At 43.4% G+C, this 15219-nt stretch overlaps 2 protein-coding genes across 6 annotated transcripts in view; both read left to right on the forward strand.

The window, feature by feature from the left end:
• The first annotated feature begins 28 nt into the window (after positions 1-28).
• pdha1a (pyruvate dehydrogenase E1 subunit alpha 1a) lies at positions 29-13257 on the forward strand. Of its 4 annotated transcripts, none has more exons than XM_064350717.1 (12): positions 459-624; positions 4123-5139; positions 5725-5793; positions 5992-6165; positions 6559-6685; positions 6935-7026; positions 7154-7246; positions 7341-7496; positions 7690-7761; positions 8047-8114; positions 10918-11026; positions 12124-13257. In XM_064350717.1, exons 1-12 carry the CDS (start codon positions 568-570, stop codon positions 12286-12288), a joined length of 2199 nt encoding a protein of 732 aa, XP_064206787.1. In that variant the 5' UTR covers positions 459-567; the 3' UTR covers positions 12289-13257. The 4 variants fall into 4 exon arrangements, with proteins under 4 accessions (XP_064206788.1, XP_064206787.1, XP_064206790.1 ...); XM_064350719.1 differs by lacking the exon at positions 4123-5139 and adding an exon at positions 2466-2486 and having other exon boundaries at positions 472-624; XM_064350718.1 differs by lacking the exons at positions 459-624; positions 4123-5139 and adding an exon at positions 29-64.
• Positions 13258-14551: 1294 nt separating this feature from the next.
• Positions 14552-15219, forward strand: part of LOC135263112 (ribosomal protein S6 kinase alpha-3) — a 32301-nt gene continuing 31633 nt past the window's right edge. For both annotated transcript variants that reach the window (XM_064350744.1, XM_064350745.1), the window contains exon 1: positions 14552-14897. In XM_064350744.1, the coding sequence (XP_064206814.1) occupies positions 14835-14897 (63 nt within the window). In that variant the 5' untranslated portion in view covers positions 14552-14834. The remainder of the gene's footprint in view (positions 14898-15219) is intronic.

Here is a 15219-nt window from a genome sequence, read left to right on the forward strand (position 1 = left end):
AGTATTACTGAAAATATTTTGCTTCTATATGAGTGCAAAATGCATGTCGAGTTCTCAATATCAGGTGATCAGCGCCCCGCCTAATAAAAATAAATGTAATTCTAATTGTGGGTAGAACTATTTCAAACGTTAAGCGAGTATTTTGATTGAAAATAAAAATTGAGCATTAACAACGTATAATAATAATAAAATAATAATAATAATAATATGAGGTGACAATGTGTGTGAGCAAAGAGTCCTAAGGTTGTACGCATATGGCAGGGAATTCAAAGTGTTAATGTATAGTTCATGATCGGCTAAGGTCTTGCGTACATGTAAAATGTAACGTTGTATGTTTATTTTTATATTTTTACTGCCCTACAACGTGTAAATCTTTTATTTTCAATAGTTCCGTATCCCACTGTCATTATGACGAGTTTCAGTGGTTTCTGCAAGACGTTGCCAACCCCGAGTATATGGCTTGTTGGCCGGAACGGATTAGTTCAGTTAGTGGTGCTCTGTTTAGGTTTCTGGGGAAGGACGGGAAGACACAACGAAGCAGTGTAACTACGGCCTTCGGACAGTAGCATGCAAAAGATGCTCACCGTAATTTCTAAAGTGTTGAGAGGCACCGTCACAAAAAATGTATGTATACTATAACGGTGTCCGTCCGTAATATCCAAGTATTTAGTATAATTTATTAGCGATTGGAACATCTGTTTAGCGCTGACCTTGCGATAGCAGGCTGGCTAGCTATCCACTAGGCCAGGCATCTTTTCCTGTCTCACCCCATAACGTTTTATCGAACAGGATTATACATAACTGTATTTGTTTCGTACAGAGTTTGCGGATACATCTATGATTACATAAAGTACAGTAATACTTTTGTGTGATTGTTTAACAAACGTTGTCAACCTAGCAAGTTAGGTAGCTGCTGGCTACCTAACTCCTGGCTGCTACCTACACTCCTCAAGCGCAACCCTTGACAAGGTTGTCCGTGGCTATGGTCACTTTTCGTGCTGGTGTGGTGGCTTCTTACACTTAAAAGCTGTCACAGAGCAATATTAGTAGCGTTACGTGGCAGTGTACTGTAGCAAGGTTGCTTATTTTTAAATGGGTCATATTAGCCAACAATGCAAACAGCATGAACTACGCTAACAGCATAATTTAGCTGGCTAACATTAGCCAGGTGTTTTATTTATTACCTTACTGAAATAGAACGTTAGACTCTAATCATATCGCAAGTGTGTTTCTAGCTCCAAAGTATTTTAATAGGTTAAATTGTTGTGCCCTAAAATTGTTTAGTTAACTAATGCGACTGACTAGCCACCTAGCTGACTTTGAAATCAGTTAATAACGTTATTTGCGAGCAGTAACTTAGTTCTACAGTTGGCTAAGTTAATTGCAGTTGGTAGACTATCTCTAGCTATTATAGGTATGAGTGTTACATCTAAAGTACATGTACATATTGCTTGGCTAATTTACTTTCTCCGGTTCGGAGAATTTACTTATCCATGTAGCTGGAGCTACGCTCTAGTCTAAAAGGTATTTTTGTAGTTGGGTGTTGGTGCAATGAGAAATGTCAGTTGGCTAACGTTAGTTAGTTATCAAGTAAACTCTGCTTATATTTTCACAAGTGAAGGTCAGCGTGCCCTGGCCTAAACAGAGGGCAATTTTAAACCTCTTAGGTCGATCACAAGTTTATTGCAGAACGTGAATTATAGCCATAGGTCTGAGTAAAAAAAAAAAAAATCAACGATACAGTTTGCGCAACTTCAGAATGCTGGGCAATGTCTGCCATTAAATAATGTGCAATTCCGGTAGGTAGGTATATGCAATGTTTTCTCTTATGTTAAATGTAAGTATTTATGGTGTAAATATGTATTTTTAAAAAATAATGCTTGTAAGTTTTATGTTTACATGTCAATGAAAATGAAAAATTAGCACAGATATTTGAAGAATTCCCAAAAATATGTAATACCATTTATGTCCTCTGCTTGGGCCTCATATATGTATATAGAACTTTATTTTTCTGCAAAAACAGTGGTAGGTATTTTTTTGATGAATCATACACATGATGAGTAATCTAACAATCTGAACACTGTCCAAAAATTGACCAAAATGAGACCTTATTGGCAGGTATCAATGTGTCCACTGTGCTTAAACTTGGACATAGATTTAAAAGTTCAAAAATGCTGCATACTATTAGGTTAGTCAACCTTATATACTCACTCTAAAAGAAATAAAATGCTATGAATTGGTTGACAAAATTGGATGTGATTGTCTGCATATTTGCCGGTTCTGACCACACAGTTTCATTGACTAAAATTGCATAGTTCTTTCCTTTCTTTTCTCCTGCACTCTTTACATTTTTATTCACTTTCTTGAACAGATATGGGCCTGGCTGCTTGTTATAGATTCTTGCACATACATTAATTTCATTAGATTAATAATTATCCCTCTCTCTTTCTCTGGCTGCCCTGTAGGGAGCCCAAGCTGTCTCTGAGGTAAGAGATGGTTGGGTTTTTCCCTGCTGCAGTACATATCTTATTGCTGGTGCTGCGCTGCTCAAGATCTAACTGCCATAGACGCGGTGTGCATGCACGCGTGTGCGAACGATGTGCGGTATGCGTGTTGAGTGTAGCGTATGTAAAGTGCTTATCACCATGTCACGCATATTCTGTGTGTTGGGTGTATGTTTATGTAAGGTGAGTATGTGTAATGGGTACAGGTATCGCTGAGGAGCTGGTGGTTACCATACAGGCTGAATGTATCCCCTCTTTTGAGACTCTTTGCTGAGTCTGCATTGTGTGGATTAGGGGTGGGGCGCTTGAGTAAACAAGTACTCGCCAGCAGATTCTTAAACGTTTGGAATAAATGTAACCAGTACGTTGGATATATTCTTTATTTTATTTTTTTATGTATTTGAATTTTTTCAAAAATAAGTGCCCTAGTAACAGGTCAAAGCGTGTATAGCCTACATGTTGCACTTATGTTTAATTCCCCCCCCCCCCCCCGTTAATCGCATGCTTCAGAGGAGAACACTTGCTTCTCTGCAATGTCCTAAATTGATAGTGGAGGTTCCAGCATGAAGAACTGGCATATATGATTGGGCATTTCAAACTGGAAAGAAAAGGGGAAAACCATAAAAAAGGAGTTATTTCTCTGATGTAGTTTGTGTGTAAGGTGTATGTGTCATGGGTATGAGCGTAAGGGATGCAGTGTGTAAGGTGTGTCACCTTCAGTACCACTCTATGACATGCTCTCGTCATGCTTTTTTTTTGTCTAAATATTAATGTCTCCTGATTGCGACACACTCTGAAGATTTGCATCAACAACCCTCTCCATCTATGACGGCCTAGGATTTACACACATTGGCTCTGCCTCCTTAAAATGGCGATTTTCTACTTTTCTCTCATCAAACTTGCTTTGCTGTTAGTCCTTTGGCAGCATCATCTCGGGTGTGTGTTTGGGTGTGAGATTCCTGCAACGGCTACCTGCTGCTGTGATCAAAATAACTGCTTTTCTCTCACAGAAACATAAATCATCAAGTCAACACCTGTCAGTTTAACGGCTACATTAATTACAATGATATTTTTAATGCATGATGGGTAGATATTTCAGTTGGATACGTGTAGCAAGACCAGTTGGGACTGTATCAGTTTAAGCATTTTGGCTGAACCCCTTTCCAATTCATGTTTTTGTTCAATTGAATGTTTTAGTCTCCCTCGATCATCCTATCTTTCTTTTTCTTTGTCTTGTGCTCTTAGCTTTTTTCTTTTCTTTGAGCTCTTTCCCTGTCATTCGCACAGCTTTGGCACAGTAACCATTGCATTTATATCTGTAGCACAAATGTGTTCACCAAGTGCAGAGTCGAGGGAAAGCAGTGATTTGTCAGGGTGGTGGTTATTAGGGTCATGTGGCGTTGTATTGAACGGTGAGAACTGAAGTAGAGAATACAGAGGAACTGTGAACCCAGAGGCCGTAACATCTCTGTTCTGCCTTTAACCCAGGTTTTTCATCCTGTATCCTTTGTAGGATTCTAAATGAGGAGTTCCTCAATCAAACTCTGACTTGCCAGTGGAACCTATGTGGAGCTTTGATCCAAATTGTGCTCTGACTGACTGGCTCTTCTTTCTCCAGTCTTCCACAAGGAGAGCTATTCTCCAGCTGCTGGCAGCCCAGTCCGAGTATGCTGACTTAACCTCGCCCCCCGACACGGCGCCGCCACAAAGACCCAGCTTAGATTTAGACTCTTCTCACCTGGGAATCTGCACCACTGTGCCTGAGATAGTCGCGCCTTCGCCTCACCCAGGAGTCAGTACCTGTCAGGCCTTCCCAGTCGTGCCTTGTGCAGAACCAGCTGTGAACAGCAGACCTGTTGAGGACTTCACAAGTTCAAAAAATTCAGTGCTCTCTTCCAGGCACACTATGGAGTGTCTGTTTCCACAAGACTCTGAGACAGAGGGACACAAAGCAGAACTCAGTTTAGCTGGAACACCAGAGCACATAGAGACTGCAGAACCTGCATTAAATACAGTCCAACCCAGCCCAGAATTTTTCCCACCAGAACCTACTGTTAATACCGAAATAGCCACCCCAGTATTAACCTCACTAGAACCCCCAGCTAATGTGGAACAAACCAGCCCAACCTCATTAGAACTTGCAGTGAATATGGACCAAAACAGCCTGCAAATAACCCCATTAGAACTTGCAGTGAGTATGGACCAAAACAGCCCACAAATAACCTCATTAGAACCCGCAGTAGATAAAGACCATTCCATCCTACAATTAACCTCGCTAGAACCTACAGGAAGTGCAGATCCAACAAGCCCTGAATTATCCCCACTAGAACCCACAGTGAATGGAGAGCAATCAAACCCAGAATTAATATCAGCAGAACCCGTGATAAGTACTGACCAACCCAGCCCAGAGTTAAGCTCACTGCAGCCCACAGTAAATCCAGACCAACCCAGCCCAGAGTTAACATCCCCAGATCCAGCTGCCACTACCAGCACGCCCGCTGGACACGCCCCTTTGTCTGAGCCTGGGCCTGCAGTGTGCTGCGAGGTGCCCGCCTCAGATATAGCATTCCCCCAACGCCCGGTGAATACCCACAGGCTGACTGAGGACTTACCCTTACCAGAGCCACAGCTTGCTGTGAGTACTGGCAGACCTCTCCATATCTACCACCCCCACCCATATACTTCTGCATGCTCCCTTTTGCTGTGTCATTCCTAATGTCGGGAGTGCTCCCTGATCCCACACAAGCCCACAGATTGTGGGAAATGCTGCTGGCTCGCAGACGAAACTCCCCTACTAAATCACTCATACCACCGAACTTCACTCTTTCATACCTCAATCCTGTCGCTCGTTCCTTCTCAGTTACTGTTAAAGTTAGCATTTGGCATTAGAACGTTTCGCATGTTTTTTGCGCGAATACAAGATTTTGAAAAGACTGGCAAAATGATTTGGTGCGTCGCTGAGAGTGAAATCGTGCGTCCATTACTTTTTGGCAGTGGAATGGGCTTTCAGCAGTGACGTGTGGATTTAATCAGTGAGCATAGGCCTCTGGAGCGTCAGTGGACCTTAGACTACTCTCAGTGCCCTCTGTTTGGCTAGTTGATGGTGATTCTTGTGTTGGAGAAATTGTCCAGGACATCAGACTAGTGCTGTCATTCTTTTGATTGTAGGTTGTACTTTTGTTTGTTCTCCTACTGAAGTGTCCTGTCTTTCTCTTTGCAGGGAACCAGGGTAGTAGTGTCGGCGCGCACCTACGCAGACTTCACCCCACAGGCTACCTTCGATATAAAGGTGCGTGTGCATGCTCATGTGCTTACACACCTGTTTACATGTCTGTGTGCACCCTCATGTTTGTGGTGAGTAGCGCGAGTATGGCAGTGACTGGGGTGTTCGTGCCATGGCTGTTGAAGCGAATGAACTCCTAGTGAATGTGGGCGTGTGCGCCATTGTCATTCGTGTTGAGGTCTGATTGATCCGTCCCCCTTTCAGAAATGTGATTTGCACCGCTTCGAGGAAGGCCCGCCCACGCAGTCGGTCCTAACGCGGGAGGAGGGGCTGCAGTACTACCGCACCATGCAGACCATGAGGCGCATGGAGCTGAAGGCCGACCAGCTGTACAAGCAGAAGATCATCCGCGGTTTCTGCCACCTGTATGACGGCCAGGTGAAAACACCCGTCCCCTTTTACGCTGCGGGATTGGGGCTGGTTTCAGCTGGAAAATCCCTGGATTACATTCTCAGTGGGAAACCTTGACTCGGAATTAAAAAGTCCAAAGCAGTTCAGTTAGGCACAGCCAGTTGGGAAAGTGGGTTTGTGAGAAGTATCAAGGACCTAAATAATTTCTATTCATACAATTTTTTGTTAAATAGTTAGCATATTGTATACAACATTGGACATACAAGTTATTTCTTATATTGAATTTACTAAGCAATTATACATTATTATTAAAGAAATGCTCAAATCCTTCCGTTGAAACTTAGTATGATACCCATGCACTGTCTCTCTCTTTGTGTCTCTGACACGTTGGGCCCTCTGCCCCTATGTTTCCTGTAACAGGAGGCGTGTGCTGTGGGCATCGAGGGAGGCATCAACCTCACAGACCACCTGATCACGGCGTACCGTGCTCACGGCTACACTCTCACCCGAGGGGGCACCGTGAGGGAGATCATGGCGGAGCTCACTGGTGGGTCTGCTGGTTGGGTGGGTGGTTATTATGTAAACCCTCATGCAAAAAGAAGGAAAATTCATCCTTTTGGTACCGTGGCTAAATGCATGTTATTGAAAAAGAGACAAGTGAACTTGAACTCAAAATTGTATTCAGAGTAGATGCAACCTCTGTATCTGATCTCAATATACATGGCAGATCTCAGTGTGGGTTGTGAGTGTAATGTGTTGTGACTATGTTCTGCCACCTTGTCCCTCCCTTACTCAGGAAGGAGGGGTGGCATTGCCAAGGGAAAGGGAGGCTCCATGCACATGTACACCAAGAACTTCTACGGAGGGAACGGCATTGTGGGTGCTCAGGTAACACACGCTTTCCCCTTGGCTCTCTCTGGGACATAGACGGGGACCCCCTAGTGTGGCCCTGGACCCCGTGTCTTTACACCCTATATGTCGGCTTTCGGTGTGCTCACACACCTTTGTCTCCCAGGTGCCGTTGGGAGCGGGCGTGGCACTGGCATGCAAGTACCAGGGGAATAACGAGCTGTGCGTCACACTTTACGGCGACGGAGCAGCCAACCAGGTGAGAGCCCCGTGTTTCAGTCTGTTGTGGAGATGTGACGGCCACAGAATAGCCTTGGTGACAAACTCTCCTCCCCCTCCTGCCTCTTCCTCAGGGTCAGATCTTTGAGACCTACAACATGGCTTCTCTGTGGAAGCTGCCATGCATCTTCATCTGCGAGAACAACAAGTACGGCATGGGCACCTCTGTGGAGCGTGCCGCCGCCAGCACCGACTATTACAAGCGAGGAGACTTCATTCCCGGGCTCAGGGTACGACTGCGCCCAACTGCAGCACCAGCACAGGGGCGGAAATGAACAGAAGCCCCATTCATAACTTCTCACACTTCTACAGGCGTATCGGCTGTGACATGTTAGGCATCTTATTATTATTCAACCGGGCCCTCTTGAGCACTCGTATCAGTACAGCCCTGACACTTCTGTCCCTGCATGTCTGTTTCTGTAGGTGGACGGAATGGATGTCCTGTGTGTGAGGGAAGCCACCAAGTTTGCTGCAGACCACTGTAGAGCCGGGAAGGTGAGCGTTCAGCGTTTTTCAGTGACCATACAGGAATGTAACTAAATGTTGATGCCATCTCTGTATAAATGTTGGTTGCAGCAAATGATTGACTGGCAGGATATTAAACTAATCTTTTAAAAAAACGAACCCCCTTTAATGCCACTTTGTAAATGGGGGCTCAGTTTCCGTAGATGTTACGTTGATCTTGTTAGGAAAAATTATTCGGTATTGACCCCGAGTCATTTATTGAGTTTTATTGTTACAGAATTGAAGGCCTAACTGATCATCCTTTCATTATTAAAGGGCCCTGTTGTCATGGAACTCCAGACATACCGTTACCATGGTCACAGCATGAGTGATCCTGGAGTCAGGTGAGACCACTCTGTCATGAAGGAGCAGCAAACTCCCATGTTACTCTCTCATCAATGTCTTTATCCTTATTACTTTCATATTGGCTTTATGTTACGTTTGTTTTATCAGACACTCTTAAGCCGGGCACCCACCGCACGCGTCGCGTAAGCGTCGCGTAAGCAGCAGGGCGAAGCAGCACGGCGCGACGCGTAGGGTGTCTCCACTGGTTCCGTTTGTGTCGCGCGAAGGCTTGCGTAAAAGCTCTATATTCCTAGTAGCTCTCGCAGTCTGCAGTGGGCTTACATCGTGTATTTCACGTTTGTTCAGGACTTTTGATTATGGGTAAGCGAATACTTGGTGAGAGACCTTTTTCAGTCTGTTAATTTGGTAATATTTTTTAACACATGTAAATACGTGAGAAAGTAAACGCTTTAAAGAATTACCATAAGCTTAAATCGCAACGTAGCCTACATAATAATCAGTCTCAAACTGCATTAATTTATTTGCTTGGTTAACAAGCGTGCCAACTTTATGAAGAATATGTAATGATAATAATAATAATAATAATAATAATAATAAATAATCCATAATCAACCATTGGGAATTCCCGTGTCGTCTTGTTATTCACGTCAAAACATTTATATGATAATATTTAGTAAAATCAGTTAATCGTCAAAAAGATAGCGTAACAGTTTAAACTTAAAGGGATATGAACACCACAACGTCATGAACAGCGGAAGCTTTGCAGTAGCCTACAAGTGCAATAAAGGCTTGCTTAAAACTTAATTTATAAAATAGGTGCATTTTAATCAGCAAGACCACTAAATCTGATTTTTTAAAGCACTGTGGATTATCTGATTTTATTAACAAGCCCTTTTTGAAAGCACGGCGAACGAAGACATCGGAAAAGTCAAATAGGTTGAGCAATGTTTGGTTAAAAACTACCTTCCAACACTCGAGCTAACAAACCGCTGCTCGGTGCATTCACTTCTCCATCATTCAATAGGCTACGTCTTTCTGTGGTGTATTTTCAAATTTACCCCGCCTCCTCCGCAAAATAAGATAGCGAAACTAAGTTTGCCTTTTTCCCAGGTTCCAGTTTTTTTTTTTTCCTGCCAGGACGATAGAAAAACGAAAAGGCTTGTATTTTTTAGTTGCTTATAAAATATCTGGTGTTTATCTGGTTTTATCTTTCTCCACTACTGCAAGAGGGAACTAGGGACACACCCCCAGTAATATAAGGATGAAATATAAATCAGAGCATGTATACCTAGCATTTTAGAGCATATTTCTGTGTATAAACAGGCCATCGTGACGCGCGACAAGCCGAAAAAATAGAACTGAAGCGAAAAACTACGCTTCAGTTCGCTTGTGTCGCGCGAGCTTCGCAGCCGGTACGCGACGCGTTCGCATCTGGTGGAGACACCGTCGCCCGCTGCCGTTGTAATAACAGTACTTCAACTACGCTTCAGTTACGCGCGTAATACGCGCGTAGTGCGCTCGCGGCCGATACGCGTGCGGTGGGTGCCCGGTAAGCGTCGCGTAAGCAGCACGGCGAAGCAGCACGTCGCGACGCGTAGGGTGTCTCCACTGGTTCCGTTTGTGTCGCGCAAAGGCTTGCGTAAAAGCTATATATTCCTAGTAGCTCTCGCAGTCTGCAGTGGGCTTTTACATCGTGCATTTCACGTTTGTTCACGACTGTTGATTATGGGTTAAGTGAATACTTTGGTGAGAGACCTTTTTCAGTTTGTTAATTTGGTAATATTTCGTTAACTCATAAATAGCCTACGTGAGAAAGTAAACGCTTTCAAGAAGTACCATAAACTTAAATCGCAACGTAGCCTGCATAACAATCAATCTCAAACTGTATTAATTTATTTGCTTGGTTAACAAGCGTGCCAATTTCATGAAGAATATGTAATGATCATAATAATAATAAATAATCCGTAATCAACCATTGGGAATTCCTGTGTTGTCTTGTCATTCACGTCAAAACATTTATATTATCAGATTTAGTAAAATCAGCTAATCATGAAAAAGACAGTAAAAGTTTAATCTTGAAGGGATATGAACACCACAACGCCATGAACACCGGGAGCTTTGAAGTACAAGTGCGATAGGCTACGTCTTTCTGTGGTGTATTTTCAAATTTACCCCACCCCCTCCGCAAAATAAGACAGCGAAACTAAGTTTGCCTTTTCCCCAGGTTCCAGTTATTTATTTATTTATTTTTACAAAACGAAAAGGCTTGTATTTTTTTAGCTGCTTATAAAATATCTGGGAGGTAACTAGGGACACACCCCCAGTAATATAAGGATGAAATATAAATCAGAGCATGTATACCTAGCATTTTAGAGCATATTTCTGTGTATAAACAGGCCATCGTGACGCGCGACAAGCCGAAAAAATAGAACTGAAGCGAAAAACTACGCTTCAGTTCGCTTGTGTCGCGCGAGCTTCGCAGCCGGTACGCGACGCGTTCGCATCTGGTGGAGACGACGTCGCCCGCTGCCGTTGTAATAACAGTACTTCAACTACGCTTCAGTTACGCGCGTAATACGCGCGTAGTGCGCTCGCGGCCGATACGCGTGCGGTGGGTGCCCGGCTTTAGAAATAGTTGAAACAATTTATGATACATTTTTTTTATTAGACAATTTATAAGACACCCTTTTTATCAGACACCCTTATGAATAGATGAAACAACAACCCAAAGTTAAAATAAGAATTACTCTTGTGCCCTGCTGTACCCTGCTTTTTTTCTGTTCAGTTTCCTTGTCCACCCTATGAGTCTACATACCCCTGATCCCTGACGTTTTTCTCCAGTTACCGTACTCGTGAGGAGATCCAAGAGGTGCGCAGTAAGAGTGATCCCATCTCCATGCTGAAGGACCGTATGCTCAGCAACAACATGGCCAGCGTGGAGGAACTCAAGGTGAGACCGCAGCCCGAGCAGGTCTTCGCTCTGCTGTGGAAAGTCAGTGCCTCCACCTCTACTGCTGGTCTGAAGTGGCACAACTCCCAAGGAATGCGACCTGTCAGCATATTTGCAGTGTGTGGGTTCTGCTTTGGGCGTGGAAGTGACCGCGGTCCTGCTTCCGAATTACTATTTGCAACTCGATGGTAATACTTGTAATGAGCAGTGGAAGCAGGTAGGGTTGGGTCGGTTTCCGGGTTTGCCGGTCCGGTCTGGTGTACGAGCTTAAACCGGTTTGATTTTATGCGAACAGACTGAACCAGCATTTGTCATTATGAGACGTTCTGGCAAATTAAAAAGTAGCCTATATCAGCAACCTGTGCCGACGGCGCTAAATCCAACTTGTATTGCATTAGTAATAAGCAATATGACAACGTGATTATCATAATATTATATTTGTTTATAAACGGAGCCACTAGTGTCTGAGTGCAAAAAAAAAAAAAAAAAAAGATTGACAGGTAGACCACGACATTTATTTTGCCTTTTTGTATAGCCATTTCCGTGGATAAAATCACATTTATTATTATTATTTTCTGTTAAAAACATTTAATTTATATCCAGGGAGATAGCCAACTACTTGCAAGTTAGATGACGTGTAGCCATTTAATAATACGATCGCATTTCAGGCTGGAAAATAACCTGTTAAACCAGAGAAATTGCTGAGTTGTCTTAGAATCTTTATCACAACAAAATGTATCAAGGCTGACAGAGTTGGCATAGCAACGAAATGTAACGACTTTAACGAAATGTTAACTATGGCACAACGGATATAACAGCTGTTTTAGAATGTCATTGCCTCACCCGGATCAGTTTTGCAGTGTATATTACAACATAAGCTGCATACAGTTAGGCAGTCCAAAACAGGCAGATTGGCAGAGACTTCACAGCTTTAATTCAAAATTTTTTTATTGTCAGATTAGCAGTCGTGTTGCTCATAATGCTGCACAACAATTATTGTTTCACCTGGAGTTAAATTTCTGAGTACAAACTGACGTTGTGTACCACTTTAAAATGTGTCCGTTTACATTCTGTTTAACGCTGTGTGTTTTTAACAGGAAATTGATGTAGAGGTGCGGAAGGAGATTGAGGATGCGGCACAGTTTGCCACCACCGACCCCGAGCCCCCGCTGGAGGATCTTTGCAACCACATCTTCTACAACGAGCCGCCCATGGAGGTGCGCGGCACCAACCCCTGGATGAAGCTGAAGTCTGTCAGCTGAGGGCCTAGAGAAGCCCCACCCCACAGCCCCACCCCGTCACTCCCCTCTAACCCCACCTACTCATCCCTGCGGCCAGGTGCCAGAAGAGACTCCATCGACACACACGCCCAGTTCCAAGGCTGCTAGCCCCCTTTTCCTCCCAGCCAGGACCCAAACTCCCATGCTCCACCCACCCAGGAGGGATCAGTTTGTGTCCAGGCTGGGCTCAGCAACATTCAGCACTTCAGCCAAGGGTTGGAAATATAGTCAATGTAATGGTTTAAGTAACTTTGTAAAGCATATACTTGCCTTATTATTCATGTTAACATTATTATTTTATTGTGTTTTGGTGTTAAATAAAATAAGGATTAACGGTTTAAGGGGTAAAAGGGATCTTTTCATTTTGCCAAAACAAATGTTCCTTGAATGATAAAGCCTTTACGTTTCTTGGCCACTGGTCGTGTTGTTACATTTAGAAACTTTAGAATTTAAACAAATTAAAATTGTCCAAAGACTTGTCTTCAGAGGCCAAGAGAGTTGTAGCCCTAGGCCGAACAAGACCTCGATGCCACCCCTCAGTTGGAGTCGAAACCTTGAACTTCTATGAGTAATATCAATTATCCATTTTTGTTGCGCATAAGGTTTTGTTAGTTGCTGTACGTTAATATTAAGAAATATCAAATGTTTTCCATCTGTAGACCATCAGTGACAGAGAAACTAAAATGGGAATATAGAATCGACCTCCTCTTCTCTGTCTGTAGCATTGAGTAACATGCGAGTGAGACATGGGTTGTCACCGGGAGGGTTCAGTGAGTTATAATGTACACAGGGTGGATATGGTTCTATGTTGACTCTAGGTGTTGAGGAAGGGAGAGTGATGGAAAGAGAGTTTGTGGAGGTCCGCAAAATTAAATCCTGAAAATATCAAGGGTGTTACCTGACATTGTGCTTGTGCTGTCTAAAGGAAATAAATACATTGGAATGTCCAAAAAGATTTATGTTTCTGAGCAACTAATATAATTGGAGAATTGAGATGTGTTCCTGTCTACAAACACTGTTGCCGATTATTTTTGAGGGGAATGAAGGCAAATCTGAATTTCAGGGGAACTGTGTGAAACTCCACCGGAAGAGTTTTAAATCAGATTTTCTGTTGGTTTCAAATTTTGTCTCCTTACCATCCACTAGAGGTCAGCAGATTCTCAAAAAATTGCTCTGGCTATGAGTCTCTGGCAAGATAAACTGATCGCAGTCCAGAAGTGGCCTGTCTGCCAAAATTACCAGACGGCCAGGTTGCAACAACCATCACTCCATTTCTTGGAGGAGGCAATTGCAGTTACCTTTAGCCATTTACATACAATCCATGTATGCAGCTGGATCTTTAGTGAAGCAATTCAGGTAAGGTGCCTTGATACACTGAGGTTATAAAACGAGTTTCCCACCTGAGAATTTAACATATATCCTCCGAGTTTTAAGGCAAGTTTTCTAACGTAACCATTGTGCTGAAACACTTCACCATAGCTTCTTTTTTTGGGGGGGGGGGGGACGGGGATTGGGGAGTCTCAGACTTGGTGAGTTATGGCTCATGGTTTTCCAGATTGTTGCTCCTACTTATTAATGGTTTGAGTTTGGCTGGAAATTTGTGTTTATGAATAGCCACAATGGTGAGTGTCTTTGGGGTACATGGGCTTTAGTGGCAGCGCTGCTTGTAAGGTCGTGGGTGGCATATTGGTGGCACTCCGTAGGCACAATAGGCAATTTCAACTAGGGGAAAAATTGAGAAAAAAAAAATGATGTACAAGAATGCTATATAAATAATAGACACTACTATGCAACAAAAAAGTGAGGTTGACCGCTGACTGACTTCATTATTTCATTAAAAATTACGATATTTTTGAATTAGTCAACATCCACTTTTATCAAATTTCATTTCTTTATCAATACCTAAAAGCAGTGTGGTTTTTAAAAAATAGAAATACTGTATTAGGTAGACTGCTGTTACTACATACAGTACATTCCACAATGCTGCCATTCTGGAGGTGGGAGGGGGGAGGGGGGGGGTGAAATCTCCATCATTTTCTGCTTCATCTAGATTTCATTCATCTGCTGATAAGGTCAATCGGGTACGGAGACCTTCCTGTGCTCCTGTCGTAGGCACAGTGAAATTCTTACCTGCCTTTGATCTTTAGATGCCAAGCTCCTCCCTCGGCCCATGACGCAAAAGCGATGCAGAACCCAGCCTCTGACAGACAGGTAAACCCGAGCCACGAAGGCGCCATATTGAGGGAAACGGAAGTGGGTGACTGCGATAGCGAGTTAAAAGGGAGGCGAGTGAACAAAGTTACATTGAAGGGAGGGGGGGCTAAAGAGGAGGGAAAGTATTTTGACTACGGTATTGAAACAAAACCGGACTTATTTCGCGGGGAAGCGGTCGCCCACTTTTAAGGATTAACATTTGCACAGTATTATACCCGTATCGGAAACGACGTGTCGTATGCAGCCAGTTAGCTTGCTTGCTAGCAAGCTAGCTAAGTTCATCAGGAGATTTTAGGACAAATCCGTAAGCCAAGATGCCGCTGGCACAGCTGGCGGACCCCTGGCAGAAGATGGCCTTGGGGAATGCGGAGAGCGAGGTAAATTCTGGCAGACCATTATCTGTAGCTCGCGGTAGCTACAATGCGGGTCGACGTGGGACCAAGTGCTAGTCTATTTATTTAAAACCATCTTTCTTGGTACAGTTAAGTTGTGACAATAGACACATATAATGACACTGCACGTTCATAGCGTCTTTTTGGCACAAGCTAATCAAAAAGTTGCCTATCAGAGACAGTGAATATATTTCTTGCAGTGGAGAGGGAATATTAATTATGTATTTAGCTCGTATGAAACTGCTGACAATGGCTAACGATATTTCCCTGAAAGTAAAGCGATAGTTAGAGAGAATACTACGAGGAA

Source organism: Anguilla rostrata, chromosome 9 (assembly GCF_018555375.3).
Source record: "Anguilla rostrata isolate EN2019 chromosome 9, ASM1855537v3, whole genome shotgun sequence".
Classification (NCBI taxonomy): Eukaryota; Metazoa; Chordata; class Actinopteri; order Anguilliformes; family Anguillidae; genus Anguilla; species Anguilla rostrata.

What these genes read in the sequence shown, in the direction of transcription:
- pdha1a (XM_064350717.1), top strand. Translation starts at nt 568, where the DNA reads ATGCAAAAGATGCTCACCGTAATTTCTAAAGTGTTGAGAGGCACCGTC. An exon ending in GATCATGGCGGAGCTCACTG is followed by an intron (nt 6,686 to 6,934) that starts GTGGGTCTGCTG and finishes TCCCTTACTCAG; the next exon opens with GAAGGAGGGGTGGCATTGCC. An exon ending in ATGAGTGATCCTGGAGTCAG is followed by an intron (nt 8,115 to 10,917) that starts GTGAGACCACTC and finishes GTTTTTCTCCAG; the next exon opens with TTACCGTACTCGTGAGGAGA.